Source organism: Neophocaena asiaeorientalis, unplaced genomic scaffold (genome assembly GCF_003031525.2).
Source record: "Neophocaena asiaeorientalis asiaeorientalis breed wild unplaced genomic scaffold, Neophocaena_asiaeorientalis_V1.1 scaffold160, whole genome shotgun sequence".
NCBI classification, from domain to species: Eukaryota; Metazoa; Chordata; class Mammalia; order Artiodactyla; family Phocoenidae; genus Neophocaena; species Neophocaena asiaeorientalis.
In genome coordinates, this window is record NW_020175675.1 from 3,569,346 (window position 1) to 3,582,293 (window position 12,948).

The following is a 12,948-nucleotide window of genomic DNA, read 5'->3' on the forward strand; positions in this document are numbered from 1 at the left end:
CTCTCAAAGTCCACCTCCTCAATTTGGTATGATTCGTTGTCTATTCATGTATTCCATAGATGCAGGGTACATCAAGTTGACTGTGGAGCTTTAATCCACTGCTTCTGAGGCTGCTGGGAGAGATTTCCCTTTCTCTTCTTTGTTCTCAAAGCTCCCGGGACTGAGCTTTGGATTTGTCCCCACCTCTGCGTGTAGGTCACCAGAGGGCGTCTGTTCTTCACTCAGACAGGACGGGGTTAAAGGAGCAGCTGCTTCAGGGACTCTGGCTCACTCAGGCCTGGGGGAGGGAGGGGTATGGAGTGCGGAGTGAGCCTGTGGCGGCAAAGGCCGGCATGACATTGCGCCAGCCTGAGGCGTGCTGTTTGTTCTCCCGGGGAAGTTGTCCCTGGATCTTGGGACCCTGGCAGTGGCGAGCTGCACAGGCTCCCCAGAAGTGGGGTATGGATAGTGACTTGTGCTCACACATAGGCTTCTTGGTGGCGGCAGCAGCAGCCTTAGCGTCTCATGCCCGTCTCTGGGGTCTGTGCTTTTAGCCACGGCTCGCGCCCGTTTCTGGAGCTCCTTTAAGCAGCGCTCTTAATCCCCTCTCCTCACGCACCAGGAAACAAAGAGGGAAGAAAAAGTCTCTTGCCTCTTTGGCAGGTCCAGACTTTTCCCCGGACTCCCTCTCGGCTAGCCGTGGTGCACTAACCCCCTGCAGGCTGTGTTCACGCCGCTAACTCCAGTCCTCTCCTTCCGCTCCGACTGAAGCCCGAGCCTCAGCTCCCATCCCCGCCTGCCCCGGAGGGTGAGCAGATAAGCCTCTCGGGCTGGTGAGTGCTGGCACCAATCCTCTGTGTGGGAATCTCTCCGCTTTGCCCTCTGCACCCCTGTTGCTGTGCTCTTCTCCGGGGCTCTGAAGCTTTCCCCCTCCAAAAAAAAGTAATCTTTTATAAGGAAAAAAGGTACGCTATCTGCTAATTACGTTATCCAAATCCTGGATATTAAAGGACTATCTTATATTAAAGCCACTTATTCAAGTTCATATTTATCAGAATAAAAGGAGGTATTATGGCCTTCTTGATTGTTTTTCAGAGGAAAGACTATAAAATACCCAACTTTAGAACAGTTTAAAAACAAGCAACTATATTTTCTCTTAAAAATCTCCATATTTTTGTGTTACATACCTTTTTTTTTTTTTTTTTTTCGTACACGGGTCTCTCACTGTTGTGGCCTCTCTCATTGCGGAGCACAGGCTCCAGACGCGCAGGCTCAGCGGCCATGGCTCACCCCCCCAGCCACTCCACGGCATGTGCGATTTTCCCAGAGCAGGGCACGAACCCATGTCCCCTGCACCGGCAGGTGGACTCTCAACCACTGCGCCACCAGGGAAGCCCTACAGACTTTTTTTAAATCCCTTGAGACTTGGACAATTTTCTTAAAAGTACAAATATCACCTATGTACTCATTAGAACATTAAAAACAGTGCTGAATGTTTTCCAGAATGTTTTCACATACAGTGTCTTATGTGATTCTTACCAAAATGTTCTAAGTTGTGCAACAAAGATGATTCCCTGCCTACACTGCGAAAACTACAATTCCATGACTGGTAGGAAGAAGTGGCAGATCTAGGAATTTTATGACCAAATGCCCTTCCTACTAAAACATGCATTCATGGTCCTGTAACAGAGAGAAAATATTTTTTAAAATAAACAAATGAACAATTGTTCACTATTGGCTCTAGAACACAATTATATGCCACTATCTCTCACCATGAAACTCTGCCACTAATTGTCTTTTGATTTAGTTTAAGACCAAAGAGTCAAGTAGGCATCATGTATGCAAAGCAGATCCCAGGCACGGGGATAAACCACATGTAAATGAGATCTGAATGCATTACAAACAAAACAATCAGAGAGGTTCAACAAGAGAAACTATCAAAGTGCACAGGGACCCCATTAGCCTTAGAGGAAAGGAAGGCTCCACAACCTGATAAAATCACTTGATTGATTCTAAACTACACATTAAAACGATAAGATGAGAAGGTGGAAACACTTCTGATCCACACAGTCCTCACAAGACTATTTTAAGAACCTGCTGGGCCTTTAGGAGGCAGGAGAACATTTAGCCTAAGAAACTAGAAGAATTTTAATTCAACTGTCAATTTTCTTTTTCTGTGTTAATCATCTAGTACCATCTAATATGTTACTATGAAATAACAGAAAATGTTTTAATAAGGAAATTTACTTTTCCAATAAGTGATTTTCATTCACTATCTGAAAAGTTGAGAAAAGAGCCAAAAGACGGAGCATTTTCATCACTGAAAACAGATGCCTGAGTGATATTAGTACTTCCAGGAAAAGAAAAAGCCAAAATCAAAAGCAACCTATTGGTGGGCCTGGGAAAGAGACCCTAGCCTCACACACAAGCTACTAAGAGAGGAAAGGGAAGTTCACTTCTGCTTTAATGCTCAGTACAAAGGGCAAATATCTAAATATTTAGAATAATTTAATTATAGAGGGTATTTTATTTTATTATTTTATTTTTAAAATAAATTTATTTATTTATTTTTGGCTGCGTTGGGTCTTCATTGCTGTGTGCAGGCTTTCTCTAGTTGTGGCGAGTGGGAGCTACTCTTTGTTGCAGAGTACGGGCTCTAGGCACGCGGGCTTCAGTAGTCATGGCGCACAGGCTTAGTTGCTCCGTGGCATGTGGGATCTTCCTGGACCAGGGCTTGAACCTGTGTCCCCTGGATTGGCAGGCGGATTCTTAACCACTGCGCCACCAGGGAAGTCCCAAGGGTATTTTAGAGATTTAAAATATAGCCTTAGCTGACCTCAAGTATCTTCCTGAACTTATCTAACACTGAAATTTCTAGGTAATTTAATACAACTACAGTAATTGAAGTGATTAGTTCCAGAATAAGGAAAAACATAGAAAATACCCTGTTGGAAAACCAAGTAAAAATACATACGATATACACATAAAGAAAGGAAAAAAGATGATAAGCAAGCATGGGCAACTGTTGAAAAGGAACAAAACAAGTTTACAGGAAGGACAATGTACTCAGAAAACAATACACATTACTCCAAGCTGTAGGTTTGGTGTCTTATTACAAAAGCATCACACTGCAAATTAACCTTCAACCTTTGTCCAGATACCACAGTCTGTTTGAATCTTCGACTACATTAGGATAAGGATGACACAGTGACCAATAATGTAGTTCACAGAGTAGCTAATACACAACTATGTGTTCATTATATTGACTCTGGTGGCCCATTCAGACACTTGAAAGATCAAATCCAATTTAAATTTAAAACGCACTTGAACAGCACACCACATGTATGTGGTATGCTACTATTTTTGTAAAACTGGGGGGAAAATGTATGGAAGTGGTTTGCACACACTGAAAAAAGCCTGGAAGAATGAACAAGAAACTACTGAGAGTAGCTGTCTTTTTTGGGGGTGGAATGGCAGTGGGGAGAAGACTTCACTATCTCTTTAAATCTTTGAGGTTTATATCTTGGATTGAATTATTGAATCAAGAAAATTAATTTAGAATGGATCAAGAGGGTTTTATGAAAAGTGAAATAAGTTGGACAGAGAAAGACAAATAGCATATGATCTCACTAATATATGGACTCTAAAAAACAAAACAAACAAACAAAATGAAAACAGACTCATAGATACACAGAACAAAGGGGTGGTTGCCAGAGGGAAAGGGGATCAGGGGTGGGGAAAATTAGGTGTAGGGGATTAAGAGGTACAAAGCTCCAGTTATAAAATAAATAAGCAATGGTGATGTAACATACAGCATAAGGAATATGGCCAAAAAAATTGTAATAACTTTGGGGACAGACGCTTACTCCATGGTGATCATTTCATAATGTATGCATGTCAAATCACTATATACTAAACCTGAAACTAACGTAATATTGTACGTCAACTATATTTAAATTTAAAAAAATAATTTAAAAATCATTAAAGACCCCCCCCCTCCAAGTTTGGAGGCACACAGCATCCTATTACACATATTTCAGGTGATCCAAATGAAAAACTGACTAGGCAATTAAAACAACATATTTCCATAGCTCTGGGAAAACTGGTCTTGAAGATTTGAAACTTTTTTTTCTCTAAATTTAGCAATAAATCTCTTATCAGTCTTCTCAGATTAACTCCTGAGCAAGAGCCAAGGCCACACATGCAAATAAGATCTACTAGAAAGAGAGGCTTTTAAGAAAGCAATTTCTTTACCCCACAAGCAGATCATGGAAAGAAAGCCTTGTTGATCAGATTACAACAAACAACTTTGTAAAAAAAATGCCTTTTTTAGTTTTCTAATTCTTATGAAGGAAATAACACCCTACCAATAAAAAGCAGGCAAACAAATCATGTTTGCACTAAGCTAGAGGAAAGAGGGAGCCTCTGATCTGAGCTCTTTTAAGTCTTTGACATTGCCATTAATATTGCAAATCAGAATACTTATTTTCTAGTTTTAGGGCTGAAATTAGTTAGCTATGTGACCATGAGGAAGTCACTTAACCTCTCTGAGCTTTCTGTTCTTCTGAATAGCTGGGATGCTGGAATACAAGATTTTAAAGATCCTTTCCAACTGTAGGATTCTTGGACACTAACTCCCATCATCTGTTTCCAATAAAAATAATTTAACCACTAAATTACCTAAGGGATAAAGAAAGGTGCTCCCTTAAATAAAAACATCTTAACTGTTAAAGTGAAAAAAACAAAGACCCAGAAATGAAAATGAGTAGAGAAGACAAAAGAGACTTCCCTGGCCCCACTGTCCCCACCCTCTGACATTTTGTAAACCAGAATGTTATTTCCAGTAATATACTCATTTGGAAAATTATTTAACAACATTTTTGAAATTTTCAGAAGCAAAGAACAATATACATTTAATAAAAAACCACCATAAAATTCCAGGGTCTTCTTTGATGACTCTGATTTAGGGAGTTCATCGTGTTTGAAATCACACTCTCATCCTAATATGTAGTTAGCCCATCTCCAGGTCATCCACACACAAGGAAATCAATGATCCTTTGTCTTCATTCCAGAAAGAAAAGGGCTACACAGTCTATGACTTCCCCCATCCCCCAAATCTGTTCTCACTTTCCTCCCGGCACGTGGTGGCTGCCCAGCTAGAGCAATTTTCCAGTCCCTCTGCTGGGAGACGTGACCTGGTTAATGTTCTCACCAACAGAATGTGGCCAGAATGATGAGCAACACCACCTGCCCACCTAAACAGGTACCAATGCCCTGCACTCCTGCTCCTCCATACTCATCACTTGGCTTCGGTCACACAGACAAAGATGGTGCCCTGAGGCCTGAGCAACGAGACAGGGAAAATCTGGGTTCCTGCACGACTACAAAGAGCAGAGCCACTCACAACCGGATGCTTCCCCTTACAACTGTCATGCACGGCAAAAACAGTCTCCTCACACCATGTCTCCTGGGGCAAATGCAACAAGAGCTCAGGCTTCCCCCTACTGAGACAGTGTGCCTTAGATACCTATGACTCTTCTCCACAAGGGACAGTCAGCCCCAGACCAATGCATCTCCTACCAATGATTTCAAACACAAAATCTAGAAAGTTCACCAGCTTATTACCACAACTAATTAAGGATACCTTTTCCAAGGAGTTTTGAAATCAAACTGAATCTTAATTCTTGAAAGCAGTAGTCTGAAAAATATGACAGAAAACATACCAAATGTGCCATAAAATCCTCTAGGTCCACAAGTTCCCACGCCATACTTCTTTAGAGATGCCAAAGCTGCTGCCTTTGTGAAAGTAAAAAAAAAAAAAAATTAGACTGTAATAATGTATCTTTAACAGTTTAAAAATGACATTTCCTATTCTTTAGCCCACATAGCTCCCCAGTACCCTGGCTTTTCCTTTCTTAGTACTAAGACAATTCTAACAGGATATAAAGAAAAGAGGGATGGGAAGACTTAGGTATACGACTTAAAACATGGAAAAGTTGTATTAGCTTGATCATTAAAACCTGGTTAACTCAATGCATTCGTACTTTCTGGCATTTGTGGGCACAGGTGTTTCCTCAAAAAATGTTTACTGGCCCACAATCCCAACAGGAGATGAAGCAATTTCCTAGACACATCTCCAACTGTTACCTGGGTCTGGTTCATATAGTTCTCTGGTTGTCACCCAACACTAAGCCACATTAGGACACTCTTGCCTCCCTTTGTTGAAAACTAGGTTACAGCTCTGTCACTAAAGAGTAAAGAGTAAGTACTTACACAGCCCCTTCTGATATTCTGCATTTGTCTCTTATTTTATGTCCAGATGCTTATGTCAGTCATGTTATCTGTCCACTTCAGCATATGCGCTACTTACCTTGAGCCTAGGGTTATCCAACAATCCAAGAAAATTGAATGAGGCAAAGTTTATACATTCTTTTCCATTCACCACAATGTTATGGCTTGGAGGGCTGGGGAAAGACAGGAGTGGTATACTTCAGCAGTCATTCTTGTTACAGGACACACATTATCAGCTGTCCAGAAGAGGGAAGGTGACAGGACACACAAGTGTTGTCATTCTACTCTATTTGCCTTCTGGCCTCCTAGCTCTCTTTTTATTCTTAAAAAGTAAAATTAGACAATAGTATATTAAAAATCAGATACTCGGTCATCAATTCTACTCTTAATAGGCCACCTCGTAGTACTTAAATAAAAAAAATTGAGCTAGAATTCCAAGATGAATAGATGAATGGCAAACCGTTGCTTTAGTTTTAAAACTCACTTAAGAAAGAAGCTGCTAAATAAAGTACCTGGAATGAGACAAACAGGGAGGAAATATAAAAAGGTCAAGATCAAAGGTATGAAGAGGCAGAGCAAGTAACAATCTTACAGTTAAGTGGTTTAAAAATACATGTTACTAGGACTTCCCCCATGGTCCAGTGGGTAAGACTGCGTTCGCAATGCAGGGGGCCCGGGTTTGATCCTTGGTGGGGAACTAGATCACACATGCACGCTGCAACTAAGAAGTCCGCATGCAGCAACTAAGACCCGGTGCAGCCAAAATAAATAACTATAAATAAATATTAAAAAAAATTACATGTTATCTACAGGAAGCCACCAAAAGAATAAGTGAGCTCTGTTCCCAATTTCTAAAGTTAATGCTGGAATACCATTTAAAAGGAATCCCCCTCATCCCAAAAGGGGGGAAAACAGAGTGGCCAGTTGCACAGGAGAAGCATGGATTGAGTTCAGCTGAGACAAGAGATGGGCTCTTGAGAAGACAACCTATTACATCCTCTGCTGACAAACACTCTAGCTTTAAGTCATGCTTCAAAAACACTGGCCAGGGCTTCCCTGGTGGTTCAGTGGTTCAGAATCTGCCTGCTAATGCAGGGGACAGGGGTTCGAGCCCTGGTCTGGCTGCACATGCCGCGGAGCAACTAGGCCCGTGAGCCACAACTACTGAGCCTGCACGTCTGGAGCCTGTGCTCCACAGCAAGAGAGGCCGCGATAGTGAGAGGCCTGCACACCACGATGAAGAGTGGCCCTAGCTTGCCACAACTAGAGAAAGCCCTCACACAGAAACGAAGACCCAACACAGCCAAAAATAAATAAATAAATAAACCAAACCAAACAAAACAAAACAAAACACTGGCCAAACTATGGGACATGAGCTATTAAAGGGTTGTGAGATCAATTTACTTAGTCACAGCCAGCCTATTTCACCTAAAGTAAACCGTAAGAATAGAATGGAATGGAAATGCACCAACAGGGCCAGGGAAAGGACGGTGGCATATAACTGTTCTACTCATGCATTGCTCTATACACTGGGCTGCTCTGTAAAATGCACTGTGGTCAGAAAAGATTGGGAAACACCACTCTCACTGGTATGTTTTAACAGAACTGGTTTTCTATGAGAAAAATAACGAAAGATGCTGGGAAACCAGGGAAGGAAGAGAATGACTACTTGAAGTAAATTCACAAAAGCAGATGAACTCGTACAAGACTCCGTGAAAGAACATGGTTGTGGAGTCAGGCAGATCCCGTCAGTATTATGGCTACTGACCACTTCAGAAACTCAGAGATGTTACCTGGCCTGCATAAGCCTCAGTTTCATTTCTCAACTTGTCATTATAAGAGGTGTTCATTACATATTTTCCTTTTTTTTCCCTATTGCTTCAAGAGCTTCTTCTCTTTCAAATAATCCACTGTGTTATTTAGCTTCCCACTTCCCAGGACTTCTTTAGTTTCATAAGTCCTCCCTGATGTGGAGGTGTTGGCACCCACAAAAAGATGAAAAAAAAATATCCATGTAGACAAGTCTGTACTAACGGTTGCTGCTGTGAAAGTTGAGGCCATTCTACAAAAACTGGGACACACAGAGAAATCAAACTACCAGGAATAAGTACACCCAAAGCCCCTGACCAGAGTTGATAAGCTGCCAGCATGATGTAGGGATGCAGACATCTTGTTTCTGCCTAGCACATGGGGCAGGAAAGGAAAACAGTTTCCATGAGAACTGGAAGGCTCACACCTGTGCCCCATGCAGGCTTGCAGCAGTAAGCCAGACAGGGCACTTAACACAGGAATCCTGGAGCTGAAGACACTTCAAAGTTCCTCACAGAAGCAAATAAAACCAATACAGAAAGACATCTTCACAACAAGGCTTCAGAAGAGTCAAGGGAGGGAAAATAAAACCCTTCCGGTCAAAACCCACAACCACACTATTACTGAGAGTCAGTAATTACATAAGTGAACTTAGAAATAGGACAATGGTGCTTTACCAGAAAGAAACAAATACTACAGACCCCCATTAACAACAGGTTTGGCACTTGAGGGAGAACAGACAAACGGACGAATGAAAGAATCCAGAACTCAAGAAAATTGTGTATACAGGAACACCTCAGAGATACTCTGGGGTCGGTTCCAGACCACCGCAATGAAGTAAGTATAGCAATCGAGAGAACCACATGAAGTTTTTGGTTTCCCAGTGCATATAAAAGTTATGTTTACACCATACTGTAGTCTATTAAGTGTACAGCAGCATTATGTCTAAAAAACAATGTACACACCTTAATTAAAAAATAATTTATTGGGACTTCCCTGGTGGTGCAGCAGTTAAGAATGCGCCTGCCAATGCAGAGGACACAGGTTTGATCCCTGGTCTGGGAAGATCCCACATGCCATGGAGCAACTAAGCCTGTGCTCCACAACTACTGAGCCTGTGCTCTAGAGCCTTCGAGCCACAACTACTGAGCCCATGCACTGCAATTACTGAAGCTGCACGCTCTAGGGCCCGTGTGCTGCAACTACTGAGCCCACGTGCTGCAACTACTGAAGCCTGTGTGCCTAGAGCCCGTGCTCTGCAACAACAGAAGCCACCACAGCAAGAAGCCTATGCACCACAACGAAGAGTAGTCCCTGCTTGCCACAACTAGAGAAAGCCCGTGTGCACCAACGAAGGCCCAACACAGCCAAAAATAAATAAATAAATAATAATTTATTGCATTGGGAGTGGCCAAGATGGCAGACTAGGAAGACCCTGAGCTCACCTCCTCCCATGGGCACACCAAAATTACGACTATTTACAGAGCAGCTATTGATGAGAATGACCTGAAGACTAGCAGACAAGATCTTCCACAACTAAAGACAGAAGGAATCACAATGAGATGGGTAGGCGAGGTGGAGACATGGTATAGTCAAGACCCATACCCGCAGGTAGGTGATCCACAAATGGGAGAATAATTACAATACAGAGGTCATTCCCAAGGAGTGAGGGGTCTGAGCCCCACAAGAGGTTCCCCAGCCCGGGTGTCCTGCACCCAGAAGATGAACCCCCAGAACATTTGCGGTTTTTTTTAAAAAATTTATTATTTATTTACTTATTTTATCTATTTCTGGCTGCACTGGGTCTTAGTTGAGGCATGCGGGATCTTCATTGAGGCATGTGGGATTTTTCGTTGTGGCATGTGGGCTTCTCTCTAGTTGTGGTATGCAGGTTTTCTCTTCTCTAGTTGAGGCATGCAGGCTCTGGGGTGTGTGGGCTCTGTAGTTGTGGCACAGGGGTTCCAGAGTGCATGGGCTCTGTAGTTGGCAGCACATGGGCTCTCTAGTTGAGGCGCGCGGGCTTGGTGTAGTTGTGGTGCGTGGGCTTAGTTGCAACACTGCATGTGGGATCTTAGTTCCCTGACCAGAGATTGAACCTGGGTCCCCTGCATTGTAAGGTGGATTCTTACTGGACCACCTGGGAAGTCCCAAACATTTGGTTTTGAAGGTCAGTGGAGCTTCCTCTTGGGACAGCCAGAGAGCTGTGGGAAATAAAGACTCTACCCTTAAAGGCTGCACACAAAATCTCAAACACTCCAGTATCCAAGGGCAGAAGTAATATGAAAGGAGCCTGGGTCAGACCTACTCGCTGATCTTAGAGAGCCTCCCAGAGAGGCAGGAGGCAAATGGGACTCATTCTGGGGACACAGACACTGGCAGCAGCCACTTTTGGGAGATTATCATACCATGGCAACACTGGTATTGGCAAGTGCCATTTTTGAATCCTCACTCTAGCTTATTAGCACTGAAACTGATCCTTGCCTACCAGCTAGTCAGCACCAGTACTGGGAAACACCAGGCCAAGGAGCCAGCTGGGCCAGGACACAGTCCCACTCACCAACAGGCAGGCTATCATAGGACCCCCTGAGTCCCAGGCAATCCAGGACTAGCCCTGCCTACAAACACTAGGCCAACACTAGCTCTGGGACCCCTGGCCCTACAGCCAGCTACTTTGTGACCTGGGCCCACCCACCAGCTGGTTGGCACCAGGACTGGGACTCCCCTAGCCATGCAGCCAGCCATGCCAGGATCTGGGCATGCCTACCAGGGGCCAGCAACTTCTGCACAAGGCAGGGTCTGGCAACCAACTGGACCAAGGGCCAACCATGGCTACCAAGCACCCACAGTAGTTAGTCAGCACACCAAAACAGAAAGACTCGCTCAGCACACACACAGGGCACACTCAGAGCACGTAGCTCTGGTGACCAGAGGGAAGTGTGCTGTTGCAAGTTTAAAGCAATATAAGACTACCTCAGGAAACAAGAAAAAGTTCAAATAAACAACCTAACCTTACACTTAAAGGAGCTACAAAAAGAACAAGTAAATCTCAAAGCTGGTAGACGGAATGAAATAATAAATATTGGAGCAGAAATAAATGAAATAAGAGACTAAAAAACAATAGAAAAGATCAATGAAGTTAAGAGTTGGTTCTATGAAAAGACAAACAAAATTAATAAACCTTTAGCAAGACTCATCAAGAAAAAACAGGGTCCAAATCAATAAATCAGAAATGAAAAAAGAAGTTACAGACACTGCAGAAATATAAAGGATCATAAGAAATTACTATGAACAACTAAATGCCAAAAAATAGACAACCTAGGAGAAATGGACAAATTCCTAGAAATGTACAATCTCCCAAGACTGAATCAGGAAGAAGTAGAAAATATGAACAGACCAATTACCAGTAATAAAACTGAATCAGTAATAAAAACTCCCAACAAACAAAAGCCCAGGACCAGAGGGCTTCACAGGTGAATTTTTCCAAACCTTTAAAGAAGGGTTAAGACCTATCCTTCTTAAACTATTCCAAAAAAACAGAGGAGGAAGGAATGCTTCTGAAATCATTCTACAAGGCCAGCATCACCCTGATACCCAAACCAGTGATATCACAAAAAAAGAACATTACAGACCAATATCACTGAAGAACATAGATGCAAAACTCCTCAACAAAATATCAGCAAACTGAATTCAACAATACATTAAAAGGATCATACACCATGATAAAATGGGATTTATCCCAAGGATGCAGGGATGGTTCAATATCTGAAAATCTATCAACATGATACATCACAATAACAAACTGAAGAATAAAAATCATGAACATCTCAGTAAGGATAAAGACAAAGTCTTTGACAAAATTCAACAATCACTTATGATAAAACCTCTCAACAAAGTGGGTATAGAGGGAACATATCTCAACATAATAAAGGCCACATATGACAAGCCCATAGCTAACATACTCAATGGTGAAAAGCTGAAAGCATTACCTCTAAGATTTAGAACAAGACAAGGATGGGCAGGGTATCTGAATAGATATTTTTCCAAAGAAAACATACAGACGGCCAATAGGCACATGAAAAGATGCTCAAGATCACTAATCATCAGGGAAATGAAAATCAAGACCACAATGAAGTATCACCTCACACCTGTCAAAATAGCTATCATCAAAAAGACCACAAATAGCAAATGTTGGCAAGGAAGTGAAGAAAAGGGAACCCTCATGCACTATTCATGGGAATGTAAATTGGTGCAGTCACTATGGAGGACAGTATGGAAACTCCACAAAAAATTAAAAATAGAACTATCATACAATCCAGCAATTCTACCCCTGGGTGTTTACCCAAAGAAAACAAAAACACTCGTTAGAAAATATTCTTGCACCCCTATGCTCATTTCAGCTTTACAATAGCCAAGATGGGGTAGCAATATCTGAGTGCCCATCGATAGATGTACGGAAAAAGATTTGCTATATATGCGTGGTGTGGTGTGTGTTATTAAGTGAGTCATGGATATGAAATGTACAGTGTGGGGAATATAGTTAATAATTACTGTAATATCTTTGTATGGTGACAAATGGTAACTAGACTCATCAGGATAATCATTCTGAAATGTACAAAAATATAAAATCACCATGTTGTGTGCCAGGAACTAACAGTGTTTTAAGTCAATTATACTTCAAAAAGAAACGAATAAACAGTGTTTTAAGTCAATTATACTTCAAAAGGAAAAGAACTAACAGTGTTTAAAGTCAATTATACTTCAAAAAGAAACGAATAAACTCATAGGAAAAGAGATCACATCTATGGTTACCAGAGGCAGGGTTAGGGGAGGGGGAACAGGATGAAGGTCAAAAGGCACAAACTCTCAGTT

At 42.1% G+C, this 12,948-nt stretch overlaps 1 protein-coding gene across 1 annotated transcript in view; it reads right to left on the reverse strand.

Annotated features, from left to right (window-relative positions):
- Positions 1 to 12,948, reverse strand: part of SPTLC1 (serine palmitoyltransferase long chain base subunit 1) — a 69,362-nt gene that overhangs the window by 36,632 nt on the left and 19,782 nt on the right. Inside the window, exons 4-5 of the mRNA XM_024731947.1 lie at positions 6,350 to 6,443; positions 5,703 to 5,775 (exon numbers count right to left, since the gene is read on the reverse strand). Of these exons, the coding sequence (XP_024587715.1) occupies positions 5,703 to 5,775; positions 6,350 to 6,443 (167 nt within the window). The remainder of the gene's footprint in view (positions 1 to 5,702; positions 5,776 to 6,349; positions 6,444 to 12,948) is intronic.